Source organism: Enhydra lutris, unplaced genomic scaffold (assembly GCF_002288905.1).
Source record: "Enhydra lutris kenyoni isolate GAN:26980312 unplaced genomic scaffold, ASM228890v2 scaffoldscaffold5, whole genome shotgun sequence".
In the NCBI taxonomy this organism is placed as follows: Eukaryota; Metazoa; Chordata; class Mammalia; order Carnivora; family Mustelidae; genus Enhydra; species Enhydra lutris.
Genome location: NW_019154089.1, coordinates 4,579,679 through 4,598,057, shown reverse-complemented (window position 1 = coordinate 4,598,057; position 18,379 = coordinate 4,579,679). Strand labels below are relative to the sequence as shown.

The 18,379-nt window shown below is 53.7% G+C and overlaps 1 protein-coding gene across 1 annotated transcript in view; it reads left to right on the top strand.

Moving 5' to 3' along the window:
• The first annotated feature begins 350 nt into the window (after positions 1 to 350).
• LOC111141300 (transforming growth factor beta induced) overlaps positions 351 to 18,379 on the top strand; it is a 32,418-nt gene continuing 14,389 nt past the window's right edge. The window contains exons 1-6 of the mRNA XM_022493760.1: positions 351 to 503; positions 5,091 to 5,189; positions 14,820 to 14,884; positions 16,709 to 16,869; positions 17,171 to 17,335; positions 17,595 to 17,741. Coding sequence (XP_022349468.1) covers positions 370 to 503; positions 5,091 to 5,189; positions 14,820 to 14,884; positions 16,709 to 16,869; positions 17,171 to 17,335; positions 17,595 to 17,741 — 771 coding nt within the window. The 5' untranslated portion in view covers positions 351 to 369. The remainder of the gene's footprint in view (positions 504 to 5,090; positions 5,190 to 14,819; positions 14,885 to 16,708; positions 16,870 to 17,170; positions 17,336 to 17,594; positions 17,742 to 18,379) is intronic.

Genomic DNA, 18,379 nt, shown 5'->3' with positions numbered 1-18,379 from the left:
CAGTGCCCTGCTCCCCTAGAGTTTTGCAGCCAGAGGTCAGGGAGGGATCTCTGGGCTGGGGCTCTGCAGGCCTGGAGGAGAGAGAGGTGTGAGGAGCCGGCCCGCCGCCCCTGCTGCCAGCGCCACCCAACCCCGCCCGCCGGAGGGGCCTTGGCCCCTGGGGTGGGCGCCGCGCGGGGAGCGCGGGCGGGCGGGAACTGCGGGAGCCGCTCGTGGGTGCCGCGCAGCCGGGGGCGGCGGGCGGGAGGCGGGGGCGGCGGGCGCCCGGCTTCCCCGCCCCTCGCGGCCGCTCCCTCCCGCTCGCCGCCTACTTAACCTGGCCCGCGGCAGCGGCGCTCTCACTTCCCCAGGTCCGCGTCCTCCCGCTCCATGGCTCTCCTCGTGCGGCTGCTGCCCCTCGCCCTGGCGCTGGCCCTGGGCCCCGCCGCCACCCTGGCGGGCCCGGCCAAGTCGCCGTACCAGCTGGTGCTGCAGCACAGCCGGCTCCGGGGCCGCCAGCACGGGTAAGCCGGCCGCAGCGCTCGGGGTGGCCGCGGGACGGGCCGGGGGCGCGCGGGACAAAGCGCAAACGCAAAGCAGGCGGCGCGCCGGCACCCCGAGGGACCGGCCCTGCACGGGGTGTACAGAGCGGGGTGGGGGACCTGGAGGGCACGCCCGCAGGAGAGGCTACTTGTAGAGGAGGGGACGGGCGAGCTGACCAGCAACACTCCCCATCGGGCCTAGAGGGCTGGACAAACGGCCAGGGCTTTCAGCCTCCTCTCCCCGGGAGGGCGAGGTGGGGGAGGGGGGGAGTTGGCAGCTCTGCCCAGAATAACGGTGGAAAGCCACAGGGCAGAGAGGAAGCCCACCCAGCCGGGCGCAGATTCCAGTGGGGCCAGGTCCTTGTCCAGAGAGCGTCTCCACACGTGGCACAGGGCCATGCAAGCTGGCAGTGTCCAAAGCCCGGAGGCTCCTGCTCACTTGGCCAGGCTCCGGGCCCACCACCAGGCACGGCAGTGGCAGTGTGGCATCTCCTCCCCTCACACACGTGGTACAGACTGGGAAACTGAGTCCGGAGAGGATGCTTCACTTTCCTGCAGTCCTGCACTAGACCCTGGAGCCAAGATTGGAATCTGCCTTGAAACAATAGCTGGGATTATAAATGTGGGACATTATCATTGTGGACAGTCCTTTGAGACACTGAGGATGTGTTGGCTTTAGGAGGCAAACCCAGGCAGAGGGTCCGACCTGGTAGAGATCCGGGCCCAGACCCAGACAGGGATGGCTAGTATTTCTACATCCCAAACTAAACCATTGTGCCTCACACTTAACCAGGCTTGGCTATAGCTTCCAGCCGACCTGGTTGTATCAACTCTTTTTTCACAATGAGGTAAAACTCTATGTGGGTAAAGGACATGGTAGCCCACATGTCCCTGGACCCCAGTAGGAGTTCAGATGCCATTGGGTCTGGATTTGAACTCAGTAGGGCCCAGACTGCCACAAGTGAGTCAAAACTCACTGTTAAAGGTGACTAGAGTTGACTTCAGAGGCGTTACAAAGCCGCAGCTCCCCACCCTGAGGAGAACCCCAGGTGTGCGTACAGGCTGCCCCCTTCAGGGGTAGTCATCCTTGTACCCTGTGCCTGTGGCCTTATATATGGGCTTACTTGGCCCATCAGGTCCACAGGGCTGTGGGGAGGGGGATTTCTGCCAAGTGGAATGAAGGCAGGGTGAGCCGCAGCCTCGGTACCCTCCTGGAAAGAGCAGAGCACCAGGGAGTGTCCAGGGGTCTTTAGGGCAAGGGGAGAATCACCTTGGGCTTAGGCTGTGTGTGCAGAAGGCTGAGGGTCAGTTCAGAAAGTTAAGGGGTCTCTGAGGCTTAAAAGTCCAAATGGGTGTCCCTGGCATTCTCACTGTCTATGCCCAGCTCACCTTTGTCCTCCTGCCTTTCTTGCTAAAGAAGCGTGTTCTGCTTGGGTGCCACAGTGTGCCTGGGAAGTTTCTGTTCCCTCTGTATCTTAGCCACTAAGTCAGGAGAGGATCCGGATAGCGGGTCTTGCAGCACTGCCCCCCAGAATGGTGTCTCTGTGCACACCAACGTGAAGCTTCCCCAAGGGCATTGGCATCCTTCCACCAAGAATCATTTCTGCAGAAATCCTCCTTCCCTTGGGAGCCCAGAAGAGACACTTACCACCTGGAAAATACTGCATTATTTTATTTGTTTGTTTGTTTATTTATTTTTGCAAAACAAGTGCTCCTTATTATGAATTTTGGATATTAGACCAACTTCCTCGGCACCCCTCCTCCCCATGCCTCTGCAGGCTGATCCTGTTGTTTTGGTTCTCGGGGTGTCACGGGAAAGGCCTGCAGAGATCTGTGATTGGCAGGATGGTCTGAGAAGTCACACCTGTACCCCCTCCCCTGTAAAGTGTGGGCCCGTGGGCAGATGAACTGTGACAAAATGGTTGTAAGCACGGTTGCATGTACTGTGACCACCGTGCCCCCAGAAGTACCACGGGACTGCGTGGCCTTGCACATGGGTGTGGCGCCCTGTGCAAAATGCATGACCCTGTTCAAGCCCCAACCCTCCCTTTGCAGTGAGAAGTGGTGAAAAAGGAAGAAAAATCTCTGCTGTTTTAAGGCCACGCGGTGCTCTCCAAGACCTGACGCACAGCTAGCAAGTGTGCCTCACCCATGCACGGCGCTCTGTCCCCCCCGCCCCGCTTGCTTGCCTCTTCACCACCGCATGGGGGTCTGTAGTTTGTGTTCCCATTTTACAGATGGAGAAACTGCAGCTTAGTGGGAGGGAGGTACTTAGTTCCAGTGCAGAGAGCTGTTGGGAGCGTGGAGACTGTGACATGGTCTCCTGACTCCCGGCTGCACCCATGTTGCTATAGAGAGGGACAGAAATACTGACAGAGAAAGAAAAATGCATTCGTACTTCTACCGGCCTCCCAAACTGGGCTGGATTTCCTGGAGCACTTGATTCTCAAATCCAACTGGAACAGCAGAGCTGTGGTGCTGAAGGCTGAAGGCCCAGAAATGGCGAGGTCATTTCGACTAGACTTCAGCCTTGATTTCCTGTGTATACAGCCCACCCCTCCCACCCTGCTGTGAGAGCGAGACCCCCCCCCTTGCCCCTATCCTCCGCTCCTATCTCAAAGGGCCGCAGCGGTGGAAACTCACTCCGCAGAGGAATGTTGGAACCACATCCACAAGAGACTCACTGAAGATTCGCCAACCGCCTACGGAAAGTTGCAGGGAATTCATCGACAGTAATTGTTTCCTGCTCGGTCACGTAGAAGAGCTTCTGAGATTGTACAGCAATAAACAGTACCTAGGGCTGGAGTGTGGCCAGTGGGGACTCTCCTGGGGTTATGTGGGGACGGCTGTAACCTGTGAATCTCGGGCAGCAGACAGAGGAGCAAAGGGGCTTCCGGTAGAATCCTCAGGAGGGACCCAGCTAGGGCTAAGGGGACGTGGGCTTACCTCCCTGCCGGCCTGGGGTTTGCTCTCCACCCTTAACTTCCCCTGTCCTGCCCCCCTACGCCGACTCACTGCTACGTAGTGGGCCTATTTGGGCCACTCACCTGTGCCCCCTGAGCCACAAACTGGACAAAAGGTGACATCCACATGGGAGAAAAGAAACAGCAGCGAAGCAAAGTGTCAGTGCACCCTCCTACACAATAACCCAACTCTGAACATTTGAGAACTGCCCATGTTCCCGCAGCCAGCAGGCCAGGGATGGTAGGTGCAGCTCTCACTGAAGGAGCCGTGTCTTCTTGCCAGCAAGTGATGGTTACGGAGTGCATTTTTAAAGTAACAGAGGAACTGAGATGTAAAAGTCACTCCTGAATTTCTCAGGACGCAGAGGTTTTCTGGAAGCCTCTGGCTCTTTGCTTTGCTTTCCTCTGACTTGCGCTTTGGCCAATGAGCCTGACCCGAGGCAGGAAGACACCTCCCCCGCCCCCACAGTTGTGACCACGTAGCCACAGCTGACTTCTTTCGCCACGGGCTCCTAATGACAATCCCGCCACCACATGGCCTGAGCATGGTCCGGATCATGACTTGGTCCATGGATTAAAAAAACATAATAACAAACCCCCATGGCTCTGGGAAGGAAGGCTTCTCAGCAGAACTGTGGACATTGCCATCAGCTTCTCCAGAGTTCCCATGGACTCCTCTGAGTGGGTGGTCCCAGGAGCAGTATTTTCAACAAGGTCCTTCCAAAGTCTCTCTTCACCCTGACCCAGGGCTAGGCCCCATCTGGGACATAAAAGAAAGAACAAGGCAGGGAACCCTGTTCTTTGGAGGGCAGGGAGATAATCCTCTCTGATCAGTGTTGGATTCTGTTTGGTACCAAGCATCAAACAAGGACCATATTCCAGGTCAGATGTGCACAGAAGAGTGTCGCCTGGGGCCCTAGAGGAAGGCTTTCTGGGGACAGCGGACTTGGGATGGGGCCCGGGTATGAATGACAGAGAGTCAAGTGGGAGAGCATCTCCTAACGAGGTCCTGACCACAGTCAGCTTGGTTGTGTTCAGACCCAAGCCTCTGGCCTAGGGACGCAGAGTACGTCTGTGTGGCACTGCCTGGGAGGTGCCGGGTCCAGACCTTGGCCTCCCCTCATGACAGTGGGGCTGGCCATGTCCCAGGAGGCCGGGTTGGAGCCTGTGGACATTTTGGCTCAGGGGTTGGGGGTACAACGAAAGGCTGGGAGCTTTCTCTCAAAGCTGCTTTGCTCAGCAGACATACACCTTAGCTCGTTGTCTCCATCTGTAGCGTGTGACCTAAACATTTTGAGATGCTTTTATCTATGCATACCAAATACCTGTGTAGAAGAAGGACGCTTACGTGAAACCATGTCAGCGTGTGAGATGCACTTAGACAGTATTTAATATGGTAGGAAACTTGCAGGGGGCTAGAAATTGCTAGAGACGGTGTCTACCCCTGAGCTACCCCCCGAAAAAAGAAATCCTAAAATGACTGTATACCTTCTTCATGTCTGGAACATTCTGATGGCCCAGGAGGGCCCACACTGGGGGCAGGGGGAGGACATGGTGGCGGGGGGGCATGCTGCCCAGTTTGCTAACACTGCTGCTTCCATCTCAGCCCCAACGTGTGTGCTGTGCAGAAGCTCATCGGCACCAACAAGAAGTACTTCACCAACTGCAAGCAGTGGTACCAGAGGAAAATCTGTGGCAAATCCACGTGAGTGTCTGTGGCTGCTCGAGACCGTGTGGCCGCGCTGCGAGGAGGGCAGCCAGGGGCGCCCTGGGCCTGGGCCAGCCTTCTGGAAGGTCAGGCCACAGCAGGAGTCATGAGGGTGCCTGTGCAGACGTGTCAGGGAGCTGTGTGCTTGGGAGTGGCCTTTTCAGTAAGCTGGCCAGGGGGGGGGTTGTATTTTTAAGGTTCCTGACAAGACTTGGATACAGTTTTCAGGACTGATGTGGGATTATAAGAAGCGTGAAATACGGGGGGTTGCGCTTGTGTGAATGTGCGTGCTTCTCCTTCCTCACTAAGTGGGACCAAGTGAGCAGAGGTGCCCCCGACCTGTACCTCTAGGAAGGAAAGCCCGTCGGTGAACTTACACACTGCTCCCGCTCTGCAGTCATAAGGTAAACACGTCCAAAAGACGGCGTGCCTAGAAATAAGCATGTTAGGAGACAGCAAAGCCTCGGCTCGGCCTCCTGGGTTCCAGGGCTGGCTCTGCCCCTTAGCTGGGCAGGTTGCTTCACAGCTGTAGCCTCATGTGCCCGATGGGGATGAGAAAGGACTTCTTATGGGATCCAGGATAGCCACGAGTCCTGAATGCAGTGATGCAGCCACGAGGCTGAAGGAGAGGCCTTGCATGTAGTAAGTGCTTACTTAGTAAGGGCTTCCTGCTGCTCTCTTAGATCTGGGCCCTGTGGACCCAAGGGACAGTGCCTGTGGCATGGGGACCAGCATGTCTCCCACAGGCCTTGCTGGTGCCAGCGTCCGGGGAGGTGGCATTCGCCCCAGGGGCCCTGCGGCCCGGTGGAAACAAGAGTGGCGTGCACGTTCAAACAGAATTCCTGGGCGACCTAGTTCTGTTTGGGCACCAAGAGTCAACTGATCTCAAAGCTGGCTCTCTGCTGCAGACAGGAAAAGTGCTCTGAGAAACCTCCCAAGCCACTTGGGAGGGCCTGCCCTTCCTCTTGTCTGCAGAACAGGAGGGTTAATAGCCTCCAAGCCACTGTCTTGAACTCCTTCCCATGTTAGGGATTTGTAAATGTATTGCCTGGGACATGGGTTTTGAGGAGACGTCTCTTCCCACTCCATAACCTTCTGAGGGAAGGGAAAATGCTCTTTCCTTAAAATGGACGTAGAAAATAAATAGTCCAACTTCTGACCCTGATTGTCTTCGGGAATTATGGATCTGGGTACAAATCAAGAGGAACTGGGGATCATGGCAGAGCTGGGGAGAGACCAGCAGCACCCTGGGAGCTCGTGTAGGGCGGATCCATGACTGCTGGCTCCCACTTGACCATGCCCAACCTCAAAGGTGAGGGCTGAGTGAGCTAAGAGGACACACCTTCTGGCTTCCGGGAATCAACACCCAGCAGTAATTCTTGCTGCTGTGGACAAAAAGAGATTATGTGAATTCTACACCGTACATTCTTCTTTGGTGCCCCCAGCTAAACAAACATAAAAATAGTTAAGTGCTGCTTGATTTTTTCCCCCTGTGTGTATATCATCTACTCAAACAGTTAATTAATTACTTAATTAAACATAGAGCGAGGCCACATGTAATTGCTTCTCAGAAAGTGACCAAAAACGTGTACCAAGCAAATAGCTCTTCTCCATCTCAGAGTCCTGGGTTTCAAGAATTGCCCATTTTTGTTGGTCCTTATTTCCCTAGAAATGAGACCTGCTTCTAACATCAAGCTGGCCCTGGGGTGGCATGGGCTGTGGCATTTTGGGTGGCCTTGTGTGGAAGCATTTGCCTGCCCTGTTAACAGTAGCTTGTTAACGTTCCTCGGCACTTCTCTGGCTGACATCGCTGTTGGTGATGAGCCATTTTGGCTTCTTGGCTCTTGGCACCTACATCCTTCTCCACCTGTGTGCCAGGAGGGGGCACAGGCCGCCCAGCTGTATTGACCCATTCTTCCCTCTGGGCAGGCTTGGCTTTGAGAGAGTGCTGCTGTCTCACCAGTGAGCACAGGGGGAGCCTGGGAGAGAAAGTGAAGAGAGGGGTGGGCAGTGGGCGGGAAAGAGCAGTAGAGTGGGGTCAGGTAGCCTCCAGAGCCTCGTCAAGGCCTCTGAGCTGGTCTGACAAAGCCACAAGGGCTTGGTGTGCGCCTTCAATTCGTCCAGGTGGCCATTGCTTTGGGCGACTTCCAAAAGAGGAAATGAGGCTAGGAAAGCATGAGTTGATAGAAAACTTCACGATCCAGGACAAGAGGGTCCCTTCCTGGAACATCACATGCAGTATCGGGAAGGTGGAGCTCACTTGGAAGGGGGCCAGAGGACTCAGGGAGGGAAAGGGGAACTCATCCTCATTGTCGGGGAGCTGAGATGGAACAGCCTTGCACTTCACTCATGGACGGGGCCAGAGGCCCGTGAGCGAGCTGCCATCTGTCCCCCAGAGATTCAGTGCCACAGGTGGTCAGGAAGGGAGTGGAGGGAGGGCTGGAGTTGACATCACCCTCGTGAAAATGGGTCCCAAGGTGCATTTATTGGGGTGAAGGGGTGAAGACCAGACTGGGAAATGGGGAGCATAGTTGTGGTTGGAGCAAATAGGATCATCTCTGCATGGGGTTCACTGGGCAGTGAGAATTTTCTCAGCAAGACTCTAGGGAAGAAGCTGGAGCAGAGGTGTGTGTTGGGGTACAAGGAAGCAAAGTGTCCCAGGGCGGGAGGCAGCACAGGTTGCCTAAGGGCCCAGGTCTGGAAGAAGAATTTAAATTTGAAAGCAGACAAGTGGCACCAAGCCCAGGGCCGTGGGGGGAAGACTTTGCAGTGTCCAGTCCCACAGAGAATCCAGGGGCCTGGAGCTATTTCTCTGCTTCAGTGAGGCCCTGGATTCCCAACTCCATGGAGGAAGGGAGGGGACTGGCCACAGGACCCTAGGTTGTCCTCTGACAGTGGCTTTTCTGCATTTCCAAAGAGAGAAGAACCTGAGTCTTTGGTGCTCCTTGTCAAGCCTGCCATATGGATTTTATTACAGGAAGCGGTTACCAGCGGGCCCCTATTTAGCGACTCGACTGAATTTTATTAGTTGGAAATTCACATCGGCTTTTCTTCCAGATCCCAAAGAGCTCCAGAGTGATACGATAGCTAATCAAGCAAAGAGGGCCTGGCCGGAGCCAGCGTCCCACTCTGTGATTCCAGGCCCCAGTCTGATCGGTAACCATAAAAAGTTTCTGTGCAGCAGCTTGAGCCGAGGTGCAGGAAACTGTGGTCAGGAAGCCTTGCTGCCTCCTGACAGGCCTCCTTTGTGTGAGCCCCACGAGAGGGAGGCCTGCTTCACAGCCAAGTCGAGTCGGAGTTGACATCACAGGGAGGTAATAGTCATAGCTGGATCTCAGACATGAGACACGTGGCAGAGGCACAGCCAGCAGGGGAGCGAGCAGGTAGGGGCGGTAGCTGTCCATTCCAGAAGTCTTGAAGTGATTTCATGAGCAGCAACACATTCATGAGCTCAGTAGCCATTCTGTGAAGCCAAGATGAGCTGTCAGGAGGACACACCCCTTCCTCTAGGAGCCAGCCTTGCTCTGCCCAAGGACTGCGATATTCATACTTCTCCAGCTCCACGTTAAAGCTTAGACATTCAACTTCTGGCAGAGGCTGCTGGGGTATGGCTTGAGCCTGTCCCTCAGCCAGCCAAGCCCTTACCAGAGGGTCTCGTGCTGGCAGGACACCCAGGGACATCTGTTCTGAAGCAGAAGAAAAGCCCTCCTTTTCCTCCCTGTCTTGTCCCCCACAGCCTTAGTCCCACGAGCATGGTGAGGAGCCAGCCGGGGATGCCAGGCTCTCCCCACACCTGGAGCAGCACTTCCCTCCTTCTTTCCTATTCCTCGTGCAGCCATCTGGGACCCCATGGATAATGTGCTTCAGAATAATATACTTGACACCCACCTAACACCACCTTAGTGGCACAGGATTGCCTGAAGGTTCTGTCCCACTCTATAACTTCCAAGGTGGCAGCTTAGCTGACATTCGTTCTGTTGTTTCTGTGCATCCATGCAGCATCCGGGGTCCTGCCCTGGGGTAGGCAGAATGACAACTCCCTGAGAGGTCCACATCTCATCCCTGAACCTGGAACAAGGAAAATGAGCCCTTGCTGATATGATTAGGTTAAAGGTCTTGGGAGGGGAAGGTTATCCTGGGTCATCTGGTATGTGGTCCTAGGGGTCCTATAGGAAGGAAGTAGGTAGGTCAGAGTCAGAGAAGGAGATGAAGTTAGAGTAATGCGACTGCAGGCCAGGAGTTGCACGCAGCCTCCAGAAGCTGGAAAAGACAAGGAATACATTCTTCCCTAGAGCCTCTAAAAGGAATACAACCTTTCATTTCAGCCTCATTAAGGCCGCTTTGTAAGGTGATTTGTAATCTGGAATTATAAGAGGATAAATTTGTATTGTTTTAAACCACTAAATCTGGGGTTATTTGTTACCGCAACAATGGGAAACCAATGTAGGCTCTGTCTGTTGCGTTCTGTAGGTTGCATTTTATGGGGAATTTGTTTATCACACCGTGATAAACAGTGGTCTCATGCAGGACATTGCTTTCAATGAAGTTATTAATCTAACTACAGTTTTCAAGTTTATACCTGCAGTGTTTTTTTTTTAAAGCTCAAGAACTGAGCCCTTAGTAAATATCAAGCATCTGTGAAGTACTTTCCATATGTGAACCCATTGAATTCCCATAGTCACCCTATGAGAGCGGTATTATTATTAGCCCATTTTACAGCTGGGGAGACTGAGGCTCAGAAAGCCTAAGGAGTGTGCTCAAAGTCATCTGCTGGGAAGTGGGGCAGGCCTGATGTCTCCAGGGAAAGTAAACGTAGCAGCTATTGTTAGTCTCATGGGGAGATCCACAAGCGAGCAGCCGTGTAGGGCCTGAGTGACCTGCCCCACATCGCTCACTACAGCCCTAAAATCTCTGCCTGAAGGTCCCAGAGACAAGGTCTCCTGAGGGGCAGCAGAGGCCTTTTAGCTCAGACTCACCAGCCACCTTCTGGTTGCTCACCCCCAGTCTGGTGATCATTGTGCTCCCTGCTACAAGGGGACTCCTGGTCAGATAAAAGGGCATGGGAACTCAAGAGACACAGTCAGTGTTCAGGAGCCCCCACAATGTGTGCACCCACTCCATACACACAGATTGTCACCAAACATGTAAGTACATTTTTTAAAGTCTCTATCTTCTCATGAACCAAGCTGGACCCTGGTTAATGATGGGGCCTTTGGTGCTGACCCTGAGAGGTCAAAGCGAGCACCCCCCTTTTTTTAAAAGATTTTATTCATTTATTTGAAAGAGGGAGAGTGAGAGAGAGCACAAGAGGGGGTAGTCAGAGGGAGAAGCAGACTCCTGGCTGAACAGGGAGCCTGATGTGGGGCTCAATTCTGGGACTCTGGGATCATGACCTAAGCAGAAGGCAGCCGCTTAAACGACTGAACCACCCAGGTACCCAACTGAGCCCTTTCTCATCAGAGAGGTCAAGATTTTGATTTTCTGCTGGAGGCTCAAAAAAGCTCAGCTTAGTTTCCAAGGCCAGGAGAGCAGAAAAGGAACCAGACCAGGCCAGCAGTCCATGGGGGATGGCTTTGTGTCTAGACGATATGGGGCTGTGTTTGCTCTGTGATTCTGCTTGGAAATCATGACACGCTGAGTGGTTTACCTTCTGTCACGGGAAACTGGCACTCAGACTGCATTCCTTGCTCCACCTACTTCCAGAGTCTGGTTCGTCCCTGGACATTTACAGCCATGACAACCGGCCAGAACTGTGAAGTATGGTTGGAGAGAGTGATTGTTCTAATTTATTATATTAACTTCGTGGAAAATCATTTTGAGGAAAGAACTAGCAATGCTTCTGTCTGTATCTGATTGTGAGTAACACTCTGGAGGCCATTGGCAGAGAGCCTCCCAGCCACCTCTATCTTTAGACCCTGGATCGACACTGTCTTTCCTTCCTCCTTTAAAGGCCCTTCTAGATTGGTCACCTTCCCTCACCTTCTTCCTCAAATGGTTCTTCTGATGGGGAAACCAGAACAAGAATAGTCATGTCTCATTGTCTTAGAGATAGTCTTTTTCTGAGGTTTTTTACTTACTGGACTGTGTTAGGTCAAGGAGAAGCCCAGAGCCTCTCATCAGAGCAGCTTTCCCTGATGGGATGCGATTCAGAGAGCAATAGATCAGTCCTCTCTGCACGGGGAGGCCAAGGAACTGGGGAGACAGAGATGGAGGCTCCTGTGTTTCCCATCCTTCCTGCCTTCATCCTAGAGAGAAGGTATCAGACCCACCACACTGTGATGGCCCCCAGCTCCATCTCTTCATAGCACCCATGTTTTCCTCAGCCAAAGCTCAAGGGGAATAGCACACTGGGCTGTGAGCAGGCACTGCTCATCCAGAAAGTTTTGGTCAAGATCATCTCAATGGGCTTGTCTTCTCAGTCTGTAATTTCCAGTTGCCTCTGCCTCTCTGCCATGCACACCGGTTCTGAGCAGGCCTGGTTTTGTGGGGACAGTAGGGAAACCGCTGGCCGAGAAAGCATCTTAGCCCAGAAGGCTACCAGGCTGGGGGTGAGAGGCATGGCTGATGTCCTTGCACCTGGAGAGTGCCAAGGATGCCAGACAAGGATGCAGGAGGAGGGCAGAGGAGAGAGAGAGGCAAGTGGGGTGGGAGGATGAGGAGAAAGCTTCCTGGCAGAGCCACACTTCGTTAACCAGGGAAAAGCCCTCGGCTGGTGGACTGACCTCTGTGGGCTGCCCTGTGCCATCCACATCCAGCCGCTGTGGGACACGGGTGCAAAGCCCACATGGAAAGGGGGCTGACGAGGTGGGGGGCTCTGTCCACACCGAAGAGAGCACCTGTGTCCTCTCAGTGTCAGATTTCTCTGTGCCCTCTGTATGCTGCCAAGTGCAATGGAAAAGGGATTAGACCTGATGAAATTGGGGGAGGGGGTCCTAAGTCTGCCCCTACCCAGCTGTGATCTTAAGAAACCCTTCTGCCCCTGAGAGCCCTTGCAGTTTTCTAACTCCATCCTAAGTATCTTTCTTCACACTGAGACTTGTCTGCTTGTATCTGTTCCTTCTCCCAGCCCTCTTCTCCCCACACGTCCCATTACCCCCACCCCACACACAGACACATGCAGCCACAGGAACTACAAAGTTCACACTTGGTGAGTTGGCTTTCTCTGTCCTCAGTGAAATTCTGGTGAGGCCGCCTGAGCTGTGGAGCTCTCTTCAGGTTGTTTTGTTTTGTTTTGATTTGAGATGGAACTCAAAAGCTGACACCCTGGAAGAAGAAATGTTGGCGAGCCCAGCTGGGAATTCCAAGGCATAGAGTATGTAGCACCCCTATGCACGGGGGACCCCTGAGATGAGGAGAGCTTTGAGGAGAAGACCCATCCTCAAACTGTGCTTCTCCAGTTCCATGAAGTGTAACCCAGGCACTTTTAGAAAGATGCTAAGCTTTGGCAGACTTGACCTTAATCCCACCTCTGCAACCTCAGCCCCAGAGCCCTGGTATTTATCAGAGAAGCCCTGGGATCCCACGCATGGGTGTCCGCTGGATCTATGGGCCTGAGGCTTGAAGCTCTCCCTAGGATTAGCTGGGAGAAGCCAGCAGACACTGTCCTTTGAAAGACAGCTTCTCTGCCCCCTAGAAACAATCCTAGTGACTAGAATCATGAGTGTGAGTTTGGAGCGAACCTTGGAGATCATCTAGTTTAACCTCACCCCATTTCATAGATAAGGCAATGGAGACCCTGAGAGAAAAGTGGACCTTTGAGGTCACTCTACTGGTTACCAATGGGTCACAAGTCAAGTTCCCTAACTCTCATTGTTTCCATGACACTATGCTGCCTTTGAAGGTTGCCTGTCAGTCAAATCTGACTTTCATGGCAGAAGATGACTTTAGTCTCCAAAAATAAAACTGTGGGTCAGTCAGGGCAAGTCCTGAGTCTGTTTAGCCCTTATAAGTAGAGCCCTTATGGGTATGGAGATGAAAGGCTAGAAAAGACCAGGATGGGGGAAGGTTGGAGAAAAGGGGGATGAGGTGGGCGGAGGGAAGCAAGGAGCAGGGCAAAGAGGGAGGTGCATGACTTGTCACTCCGCAGCCATTTCCTGGGGGACCCATTTCTGGCAAAATGCTTCCTATAGCTCCCCGGCAGCCCGAGAATCCTAGCCAGTCAGTGTCTGAAACCCCCACTAGATAACAGATGAAGTCGGCTTTGTCTTCTCATGAATCACCAGGGCTCCCCTGAGATGATTCCAAGTCATTTAATAAGAGCAGAATGTCCTGGGTGCATTGAGAGCACCCTGCCTGGCCCCAAAGCCCTGTTTCTTCCTCCTCTGCCTGCCTGTCTTCCAGCGAGGTCATTAAACATCCTGGGAGAGCCCTGTGGTGGGCAGTTCTGTGGGCAAACCTGCTGCAGTTCAAGCCCGAGTTGTCTCCTGTCCCAAAAAGGGTGAATCCCTATACAGGAAGGGAAGGGACAGGATGTGACCACTTGCCCTTGGTTCCAAGGCTGTCAAAGAAGGCTCTGTTCACCCTGCCCATGCGGGGCTAGCCTTACTCAGAACCCGGGGAGTTGATAAGAAGCAAGTCTTTCTTAGCTGTAAGCCTTTTGACCACTTACTTCCTTGCCATACGATTTGAAACTCAGGCTTTTGGGCTTCCAGAATAGTGGGTTCACTGAAGCTGTGTGTTTCAGACCTCCAGAGGATGGCAGATGTTCCATAATGGGCTGGCCTGAGTTGGGAGAAGAGAAAGTTTTAAGTTTTTCAGCCGAATGATTTCAAAGTTTAACACTGTAGAGTGCCAGTCTCATTTTCATGCAGATACCAAAGAATTAAGCAAACGGGTAGTCGCAGTTGCTTCCTGGGAGGATGATGGGACGGTTGAGGGACGCGAGGTTTAATGGGGTACACTTTGCTATGTCATCCTTTGTACATTTTCAATTTGAAAACATATCGTTGTTACTAAGATTCTGTTTTCAATTTAAAGAATGAAAGAAAAAAAAAAAAACACCCCAAAGGAGCTTTGTCTTAATTTTAAAAGTTTTAAGGTTTGACTGTGAAGACAGAAAAACTTGATGATGATCTCTATGCTGTCCTTCTTGGTTATTAAATCAGAAGCCTAGATGAGCACGGGAGATTTAGTCCAATGACTGTTGCGGGATACACACATAGGTTTTACAGAGGGGCACGGAGACCCAGGGAGGAGACAGGGCTGGCAGCACAGGCCCCAGTTGGTTAGCGGCAGTGTCAGCCAGAGCAGGCCAAGGGAACCACCCCCCTTGCTCCCCACTGCCTCTCAAGAACGCCAACCATGGGGTTCACCGTGAGTGATGCTGGAGACAAATTCCTGGTGGGTGTGTTTTCTAATCCCCCTGTGGAGCGTGCTGCCGCAGTCCCAGCAGGATTGCTGTATGGATGACAACCTTGGGAACATTCTGCAAAGCTGAGGAGGACTGACAAGCTCCTTGCTCCTAAACACCATGATGCACTGATACAGCTGATTGAATGGTCTCCTCTGAGAGCAGGGTGTTTTACCATCCTTTCCCTTCCTCTGTCTGTGGAGGCACCTCTTCCCCAGGACAGCAAGGAGGAGGGAAGCCCTGTGTCGCCCTCACGTGTGTTGTCTGTCTCACTGCAGAGTCATCAGCTATGAGTGCTGTCCTGGATATGAGAAGGTGCCAGGAGAGAAGGGCTGTCCCGCAGGTGAGTAAGCCAGGCCTGCGGCATTGGTGCTGGGAGGGGGAGGAGGCAGGGAGGAAGGAGCCCCCACATAGCAGGCAGCAGGAGTCCATCCACAGGGGGGTACAGGTGACAGGGCTGCAGGGACACCCTCCCTGCATTCTCTCTGGCTCCGGGCGCCACACGAGAGCCAGAGGATGGAAGCTGGGAGCATGGAGCTTCCTGCACTGCTCCTTTCTGTGCAAGCTGACCTTCTTACGTGGCTGGTGCAGCAGACTCCAATTTCAACCTGCCCGTGCTCGCCTCCCGGGCCTGGGCTGCTGGCCTTGTTGTCTTGGGCGGGGAGGGATTCTAACCACACCCAGCATTTCTGATCCGCTCAGCTGGAGAGCGGGGCTGGGGCACCGAGCCACCCCCTCCTCCCTCTGTTGGAACTTGAACCTTTGGAGTCCATTGGGAGGAGGGTGGCCAACCAGGCAGGCTTTCCCAGAACCAGCACAGGGAACCATGCCTGGCCAGAGGAGCCAAAGACCTCGGCACCTAAGAATTCTATCAGAGGATTTCCTTCAAGCGTATCCCCACAGGGACTATGCAGAGGGGAAGTTTAAACTTTGAAATTTGGTAATTATTCCTTGAGAATGTGGGACAGACTTGAAATGACAGTTTGGTTGGTGCCAAGGTCATAAGGGGGTGGGGGGCTTAGGTGGAAGGGCAGGTGGGAATTATGCGGTGGGGAGAGGAGAATGGCATGTGGGCGGGGAAGGCCTTCTGTGCTTCGGGCCACTTTTGGGTTTTTAGGAAATAACATTTTATTGCTTGGAAATAGACAAAGAACCTGGAAGATTTGTAATGTTCTTTCATTGCAGTAGAGGCCATTAGGAAACCAGTTTCAACTAGATAAATCAAAAAATCTAGTTACCAGTTTGTAACTAGAATATCTATTTTGGGTGTATATTCCTGCTGGTATTATGTAAACATCTATGAACGGGGCACCTGGGTGGCTCAGTTGGTTAAGCAACTGACTCTTGATTTCAGCTCAAGTCATGATCTCTGGGTCCTTGAGAGCAAGCATGGGGCTCTGAGCTCAGTGGGGAGAGTCTGACTGGGATCCTCTGTCCCTCTGCCCCTCCCCTGACTTGTGCTCTCTCTTTCAAATCTTTATATGTCTGTGAACAGGGGCGCCTGGGTGGCTCAGTGGGTTAAGGCCTCTGCCTTCGGCTCAGGTCACGATCCCAGGGTCCTGGGATCGAGCCCTGCATCGGGCTCTCTGCTCAGCGGGAAGCCTGCTTCCTCCTTTCTCTCTCTCTGCCTGCCTCTCTGCCTAATTGTGACCTCTGTCTGCCAAATAAATAAACAAAAAATCTTATATGTCTATGAACAGAAGCTTCATTTTCCTGTGGCTAAAATGATAAAAAATGACCAATTAATTAGTAGAGTCTCAGCAGGGAGGCATTTGACCCCCGGAGTTGCTTTAAGGAGTATATGACAAGGACACCTGGGTGGCTCAGTTGGTTGGGAGTCTGCCTTTGGCTCAGGTCATGGACTCGGGGTCCTGGGATCAAGCCCCACTTTGGGCTCCCTGCTTGGCGAGGAGCCTGTTTCTCCCTCTGCTGCTCCTCCTGCTTATGTTTCCCTGTCAAATAAATAAATAAAATCTTAAAAAAAAAAAAAAAAGCAGCTTGTCACTCATAAAGTGACAGGCTTTCAGCTGGCCTGTGATGGCTATCCTTGGGCTTTCCCACACACCTGTCCTGCAGAGGTTCTGTGCGCTCTGCACACCAGGGAAGGTGTGGTCTGGTTGGGGCGGGCTCCATAGGTCCGTCCCACCTCTGTCCTCTGCCCCTGCAGCCCTACCTCTCTCGAACCTTTATGAGACCCTGGGCGTCGTTGGATCCACCACGACTCAGCTGTACACAGATCGCACAGAGAAGCTGAGGCCGGAGATGGAAGGGCCCGGCAGCTTCACCATCTTCGCCCCCAGCAACGAGGCCTGGGCTTCCTTGCCAGCTGTGAGATGACCACTTTACTTCCCAGAGGGGTGGCTGGTGGGCCGGAAGCGAGACAGTGTATAGCGGTTTCCCACTGTTGCACGAAGCTTCTTCCTTGAGCCCTCAGATGAAGTCAGGGAACCTGAGTTAAACTCTACCTTACTAGATGGCTTCCTGTGCCCACCCATCCAACTGTCTAGACGTTGTGTTCACTGAGGAGGGTGTCCTTGGTTTCCACAGTAACTTTCCCAGGGTAGCAGGAAATCACCTATTGCCCCTGTGGTCGGCCGCCCCCTAACTGCCGCTCTGGCCTTCCTTCCAGGAAGTGCTGGACTCCCTGGTGAGCAATGTCAACATCGAGCTGCTCAATGCCCTTCGCTACCACATGGTCAACAGACGGGTCCTGACGGATGAGCTGAAACACGGCATGGCCCTCACCTCCATGTACCAGAATTCGGGCATCCAGATCCACCATTATCCCAATGGGGTAGGGAGTCCCCAGGGACCCATCATTGCCCTGTATCCACCCTGAGCCGAGGCCCGGTCTGCACGTGGGGCTGGCTCTGGGGTTTCATTTTGGGGGTGAGGTAGGCTGGAGGTCATCCCCACCTCCTGCACCTGCTTCTTCCCAGGCCCTCTGGTTCCACGGCTGTGGAACCCACATGCTGCCCTGTTTTCCCCTGCTGAGGCTTCGGACCCACACCTCCAGTAGGTGAACTGCTCATCCTCATTTCTTCTCTGCACAGATCGTGACTGTGAACTGTGCTCGGCTGCTGAAAGCCGACCACCACGCCACCAACGGTGTGGTGCACCTCATCGACAAGGTCATCTCCACCATCACCAACAACATCCAGCAGATCATCGAGATCGAAGACACCTTTGAGACCCTTCGGGTGAGGGACTGCCGTGGGAGAGGACCCGGCCTGGAGACACAGGACCTCTCAAAAGGGCCTTCTTCTGCAGGAGAAGCAGAGGGTGTCTCTTCATGGGCATTTAGGAGACATACAGCCTGTTCTTCTAAGAGCCCATGAACACAGAGGGTCCACTCATTACTGAGCTTGACCACGAGGAAGCATCTTAATCCACTGCTGGGAAACTCCCTCTGCCCATCCTCTCCTCTGTAAGGCTGTCCTTTCGTGACTTCCCTGAAAAGTCCCGTAGTCTGTAGCACCGCAGGTTCCTTTGAGCCCTCAGCTGCCTGGGCCTGCACTTCTGGGCTCCAGCGGTGAGAGTGCCCTCCCCCACTCCCCAGGGGCACTTTCCGTATGCAGGACTAGAATAGTGCCAGGTTTCATGACCTTCTGGACCGCGTGTCTCCAGGGGACCCCTGCCCCAGCCACCCCCAGGTTTCCTTGGATCCCAGACCAGCAGAGAGGTCAAGGGAGTCTGGGTTTGACCTCTGGCCTGGCTTCTGCCCACTCTGCAGCCACAGAACACCATTCCTTTGGCCCTGCCCAGCATGAGTTTGTCTTCGGACTGGAGCAGTAAGACGGCATTGCTCTTGGCAGTGGCTGCTCAGAGGAAGTGAACA